This window comes from Cynara cardunculus, unplaced genomic scaffold, assembly GCF_001531365.2.
Source record: "Cynara cardunculus var. scolymus isolate 2C unplaced genomic scaffold, CcrdV1 Un_Scaffold_5462, whole genome shotgun sequence".
Lineage (NCBI taxonomy): Eukaryota > Viridiplantae > Streptophyta > Magnoliopsida > Asterales > Asteraceae > Cynara > Cynara cardunculus.
The window spans coordinates 1-7,088 of NW_020202421.1; the positions used below are offsets into that span (position 1 = coordinate 1).

At 36.4% G+C, this 7,088-nt stretch overlaps 1 protein-coding gene across 1 annotated transcript; it reads right to left on the reverse strand.

Moving 5' to 3' along the window:
• Positions 1-7: 7 nt before the first annotated feature.
• LOC112504394 (CWF19-like protein 2) lies at positions 8-5,751 on the reverse strand (the record flags this gene model as incomplete). Its single annotated transcript, XM_025108335.1, has 7 exons — positions 5,475-5,751; positions 5,107-5,256; positions 3,057-3,443; positions 1,816-1,895; positions 1,273-1,633; positions 511-723; positions 8-188 (listed from the first exon to the last, which is right to left on the reverse strand). Coding segments are annotated over exons 1-7 (1,474 nt in total), but the record flags the coding sequence as incomplete, so codon positions are not given.
• Between the last annotated feature and the right edge of the window lie 1,337 nt (positions 5,752-7,088).

Sequence of the window (7,088 nt, forward strand, 5' to 3'; positions counted from 1 at the left end):
TTAACACCAAAACTGCTTTTGAACTGGGATTCATCATCGATAACGTGAACATATCCCTTCTTTAAACCAAACTCCACATGGAAGTACGGGAAGTCTTTCGGTATCGAGTTACGCAACCCCYTTTCACTTGTATCAATTAACTTCTTTGCATTATGTTGGCTCCATTCTTCTTCAGCTTCATCTATTGCCTGCAAACAAAAAACCACAATATCATATATGGCTTTATCGTTATACAAAAAAGGTTTCTTTCGTATCTTATGTTGATAAAAATTACTAAACAGAGAAACGGTTCACCCTGTGTCCCCCACAATGAAAAAGGCACAAAGTTACGAGAATGTACAATTATTACAATCTTTAATTAACTAAATGACAATTTTACCCTTGATAATAGAGAAAGTGATGAATTTCTCCGTCTTATAATTAATAAGGGTAGAATTGAAAGTGGACAAGCTAAAATAGAACTATGGACACGTATTTTGAAACGGAAGTAGTAACTGAAATAACACAAACCTTCTTAAAATAGAGAGGAGCCTGTTTTGCAATTTCTGGAGGCAAAGGAATGCATTCCACCAAACAATGCCTGCTCTGCTTTGCCAACCCCATTACTGTTTCAAGAAATATAACATCCATCTCTTGCTTAGCAAACATCATTAGAAGACATTTCTTGAAGTTGCGTATTTCATCCCAYACGTTATCATCAACGCTTCTTGTTGCTAACTCATGCTACATTGAAAATCAAATAAAAACARCAAATTTATTACAAACCCGTGAAAACCAATCCAAACCCATTGAACGAGCTTGATTTTAAGCTATGATTCATATTCCTTCATAYGTTTTGTTATTGTGTGTGTTTTATGTATAAAGTGTATACTAATGTTATTTTCACACACAAAACAATTCCGAATGTTTCATAGATAAAACAACACTGTATGAAGATTGCATATTTTACATGACCATCTCTACCACTTTTAGTGCCATATCTTCCAAAACCAAGTATCCAAGCTCCGAGGCTAATCTGCACTCTTTGGACTTTTCAAGCTTAGACACCTCTATTACTACATCAAGCAACAATTGAATTGGCTGTTGTTTCATATAACACATGAAATTGGTTTGCAAGTTTGCAACATACTACGGTTTTCAACATATTATGGTTTACGACAACTCAGAGATACTGTGACCAAATGAATCTAGAGATATATGATTTCAATTTTTATGACCCAATTAGCTTATACTTTTCTTGTGAATAAAGCAAACTGACTGATAAAAACTAACCTGCATAGGCAATAGGCAACAATGGCCTGGTACAACAGGCTTCCACTGAGGTAACATCAAATATGTGAAATTGGCAATCGCAATAACAAGATGTCGTGGCCTCTTAGGGTTCTCAAAGCAAAAGTTACAGCGCTCTTGCAGAGTTAAAATGTGTTTTTCGAAACGGGTATTTCCCATTGATTTAGGAACATCATCACCTTTACCCCGTTTCTTTCTTTTAGGTCCCTCGTCATAATCGTATTCATCATCTGCCTGACCTGATATACTATACTTTTTGTTTTGCACTATTAAACGAGCTACATGCATGTCAGCATCTTCCTCTTTCATCTTTTCACGCGCTTTTATGCCATGCATGATATACCTATAAAGCAAAAACARAAAGGGTATAAATGATCATGACAAATAGATCTGTATATGGAACTCCATGAGAGAGGCGCATATAGAACATACAAAATTCAAATCAATACGGTTTTTTTGTGATATTTATCTTAACCCGGGGGAAACCCTGCAAATATAAGCCAATTCCTCCAGAACAAAATTTACCTGCTCATAGTTCCATCACCCTGTGGATTGGTTGTGATGGTACCCGCTTTGCTTTCCCCTTYATGCACTTCTGCCTCTTTCTGAARTTAGAAACAAATTGGGAATTATTAGYGATGGCATCAAACGGAGCTCCTCCAGCATAGAGACATTATAATTACTTGTATGTGCTTTAACAGTGTGTGGTAGAAGAATATGAAGAGAAAAAACAGTGTTCAACCCGTGTAATAAAAGCATCATTTCAAAACAACCAGGTAAATATTTTCACCGTGTCACGAGGGAAGTTAAAAGTTTAAGCATTAATTTCTAAGTACATATCAAGAATTCTTGCAATAAAAAATTACCAATCATATATCCATGAGCTCCCAAGGGTATACATGTGGAAGCCTAAATTTAGGACAAGCAAAGAGCAAAAAAATCTTGCAAACGATGTTCATATATATGGTACAATTTTGATTCTTTCAGATTAAGATCACGGAGGTTGCTTCAGGTGTTAATTGTATTGCTTATAATCTGTTCGCTGAATAGCATCACTACAGCAATTTTCAAATGCCAAGAATTTTGGTTTCTTCTTTTTACCAAAGGTGAAAGAAAAATTACTAAAGGAGAGAAGAAAACAACAGATTCTCCAAAATTTTGAGGTGTTATAATGTCACATCATCATATGGGAATCAAAACTCAAGAATCTCCATAAAAAATTACATTCAACTTGAACAGATTTTCTATTTTGAACATTGCAAAATTAATTATATTATTAAAATATATTATACATGTAGTAAAATATTATTTCTCTCCCATAAAACATTTAACACCAAGGTTTTCTATTGGCGGAAATATAATTAAAAATTTGTCTCTCACAAGGAAATCATTTTTGGGGAATTCTTCAAATTTGGAGAATTTCACTCTCTCCCATTTTGTCTCCATTTTGGAGAAAGTTTTGGAGAATCTGTTGGAAGAAAAATTTGCTCAAAACCTTCATTTTTCTCCATTTTGGTGAATCTCTCGGAGATGCTCTTAAAAGACAACAATACCCCATGCTATCTCTTCCTTACATGTATATTTTCTAAACCTCTTATGCCATCGCTAACATGCATCTCTTCATATTATACAAATGTAATAGGACACGAATTCCTCATGTGCACCCAAATCCCAATTACTTGCATATATAGAAAGGCAAATATTTAATGAGTTCAAAGAAATGTGGCTAGATGGAAAATGATGTGCAAACCAACATTATTCCTTACCAGAAGTTTCTCAGCTTCGTCATGCTTTCCTTTCATACGGAGCTGCATAACTTTAGCAGCCAACTGGTTTGCACTTAGTGCAGGCTTTATGTGTCCTTCGTCTACACGAGATGGTTTTTCAGATTTGGACACATCAGATGCAACTTTCCCGTCACGATCTGAATATGAATCATCATCTTGCTGAGATTTAAATTCTTTCAAGAAACTTCCATCATTGGTGAACTTTTGTAAGCTGGACAATGCAGAAGAAATGACACCAGCATCCTTAACTGACATGCTCTGACTTTTCTGCTTCCCCCAAGATAAAGAATCATCAGGTCTAGGCACTCTCATTTTATTTTTAGCATGCTGTTGAGGCATGCCCTTCTGGCTATCCCTTTCAGCGTCCTGATATCAACAAATACATCATGAAAACAGACTAACACAACCAGTTGATGAAATCAGAGAAGATTCGATGTAAAATTTAGTAAAAATAAAAGTGCAGTCCGTTAATCTGTGACATACATGACAAAAGTTCACTAACTGGAACAAGTTAAATAATAGGCCACTAACCTGAACTCTAATTATTTAATAAACAGATTGAGTTTTTTCACTCTAGCACAACACTCGACAAATTTAAAGATTCACTCCTAACTGTTAGTAACAAGGACTCTGGACTCCCTAAAGCTCTCCAATTTTTTGGCTTTTTTAAAGTATTGTTTCTTATATGTAATTCCATTATAATTCATCTGCTTCATCATAACCACCACCACCACACACACACAAATATTTTAAAGTTTAACTCTTAAGGTAGCAATCTTACTACTCTCTCCCAAATAAATTGATTCTTTTCATCTCATCTTCATTATCTTGGAAACTAATGAAACCATTTACTGATACAAGAATTTGGAATCATAATTGAAATGAGTATCGCTTTCATTCATCCTCGGAACATGACAGAACCGTTTCTTGTCAATGTAGTCGATCAAGCAGAGCAGAAGACAACAGTGTACGTTACACCACTGATCTTCAAAATAATAATAGAGACAAAAAGACAGACACACAAGAGTCTGAAATGAATTATTCAAATGAATCAAAGCCATCTGCACATACACGAGAACATCCACTCTCTACATACACAAAGTTCTCTCCCATAATTTCTTTTACACTAACCTTTGGCAGCTAATATATTCCTCATGTTCAACCGTAGATTTAAAAATGCCTGTTCCCTCATGTTCAAAAACGTTTGAGGTTTCACTATGGAAATGATGAGGAAAAAGAGCTTGGTAGTGCAGTTAGGGACTTGGGTTTTGAAGCTTTTAAATTGTATTTCTATCCACTGTATTTAATTTGAACAAAGGTGCTGGTTTAATCAAGTTTCCATCCAAATTATGGACATGGTAGGCGTTTTAACGTTTGGATCAGCCAATTAGGTAATTGGGTCATATAGTCCAAGTAGTTTTCAGTATTGCGTTTTAGATGGTTTAGTGTTTCCTTKSTTKTTTTAACCTATTTCCCTCACATATGTCCCTGCTGCCTTTATTGTTTACTGTAGTTGATCTATGCTTGCATGCACTCTTTTGCTACTTCGTTTTCATCTCTCTCATGCTCTTCTGTTTCTTCTCAAAATTTGAATTGCAAAAAAACAGCCTCCTACCTCTTGGGATCGAGAAAGGTCTGCATCCATCCTACTTCCGACCCTACCTTTGAGTGATATATTGGGTATGTTTGGTTTGGTTCGGTCTGGTTTGATTGTAGAGTGGGTTGAAAAATAAAATCACTGACCAGATTCTTTCGAAAGATGCAAAAGTAACATGGTCATCTCATATGTTTTAAACTACCTGGCCAGAATAGAAACAAAAATTGATGGAATTGGGCTATCTATTAACTGAAGCCAATACTAACGGCTTGTTTGTTGACTTTTTTGCCTAGTGACCCTTCTGCGAAGGTTAGTGGCTTGAACAGGTATTTTTCCTTCGATCAGTAATGACCTTCCATCGAAATATTATGATTAAAAAAATCAAGTCGCAATATACCTTCCAAATGAAAAGGGATATTGGTTAATTCTTACACTTCGATCAGCTGGTGTCGTTTGCTGCTCTCTGGTCTGCAGTCTTATTCTATTCTTTATGGCATGAAGGTGAGCATGAGATGGTGCAGCAGAAGCTGATGCCATGGAAACTGCTAGTTTCCCCAAAGAACCCCACCGCTCTCCAACTACCTGCAAAGTCTCAATCCACATGATGATGCAGATAATGATGATAATGATGACAACATAGGGTCAGTAATGCCTTGCTAAATGACAGATTATTAATTCAAAATGCATCTCATCAAGCTTTTTTCCTTCACGAGCTGCTTGCTCTTGAGCACGCTTTAAAGATTTAAGTCTCCAGCTTGCACCTCCATCCCCTACTACGGAATTTGGCAGCAGATTACTACCTCCAGAACTTGCTCTATCTGCCTCTTCTGGGTAACCACTTCCATCATTGTTGAAGTAGGGATTGAGCTCTCTGGGACTCGCCTTTTTAATCTAGAAAACATGATTCTTGCATAGTCAGGGCCGGTCCTGAGATTTTGGATGCCCACGGCGGAAAGCAAAAAAAATGCCCCTTATGTGTGTATATAAAAACCAAAATAAACTATTTGAAGGGATTTGGAACCTATTCAATCTAGTCGGCTCATCCTCACGCTGATTTTTTTTAATATAACAAAAATGATGCGGGGGTCGGAAGGATAAACCAAAACCCGTGTAACAAAACATAAAGTACATTACCATTCACCTAAAACGATGCCTTCTTGCATTTTTTGAAGCAAAAATATCTATCATTTTGTCATAACTAATATAAGCTAAAACAGCTCCTGAAAAACTTAAGTCTTTATCCTATACTAAGCATCAATCTTAAGCCTTTGTCCTATACTAACCCGCTTCAAAACAGCTCCTAAAAAGCTTAAGCCTTTATCCGATACTAAGCATCAATTTTAAGCCTTTGTCCTATACTAACCCGTTCAAAACAGCTCCTAAAAAGCATCTAAACAGCCCTAAAAAGTAAAAAAATTAGGACTTGAGCAAATTGAAAGGAATTTAAAGGATGTAAATAGTGAACAGGAATTTGGGCCAACCACCCAACAAATGGCAGCAGAAGCTTTGACAAACACCAATGTCTGCAAATATGTCAGCCTAGAAAATATAAAATGGAAGGACAGAACACAGAAGTGAGTAACCAGACTCATTTCATGGATTTTATTTAGAAATTGCAAAACATAACAACCCCAAAAACAGCCACAAGTCCCAACTAGTAAAACAACCCTAACCCCTAAGTTAAAGTGTTAAACATAAGATTAAGCATCTGTAAAACATTAACAAATGGTTGTCATTTGTTTCTAAATTCTAATTTTGTGGTTTCACTAGTTTGTAACAACTAACAATTGAAACAAAATCAATCAATGAGTCAAACAAAGTAAGTCACCAATTTTACAGAATCACAGCTTCTGAGCTAGTTTCATTATTAGGTTTTCCAATTAAACAAAATTAAAAACTGTTTTCCAATTAAACAAAATTAAAAACTTAAAAAATAAAATAAGTAATATAATAACCCTAAGTTAAAGACTTAAATGTTAAATCCCTAACCTCAACAAAAGTAAGTAGTCACAAAAAGAGAGGGCCATGGGGGAGTGGCGATTGGCGAAGGGCGGAGGCCGGAGAGCGAGAGCGGGAGCCGGGAGGCAGAGAGCGAGAGCGACCGGCGACGAGAGAGGCAGCCGCAGACCGGCAGTCGGCCGTCGATAGTCGACTAGTCGAGATTCGAGAACGTTGAGCGAGAGAGAGAGCGTCGAGCGAGAGCGAGAGCCAGCCGATTGCGATTTCGATTTCTATTGAGTGAGCGACAGAGCTAAACGAGATTACACAATTCTCTCCTATTTTTTCTCCTATGATTATGGCTTCCTTCTTTATCTTTTTCTCTTTTTACGTGCTTTTTCCTTGTATAAAGATTGGCCTGCATTGTTTTCAAAATAATCTTTCACTGTAACAAATTTGTTATGGTATCAGAGCAA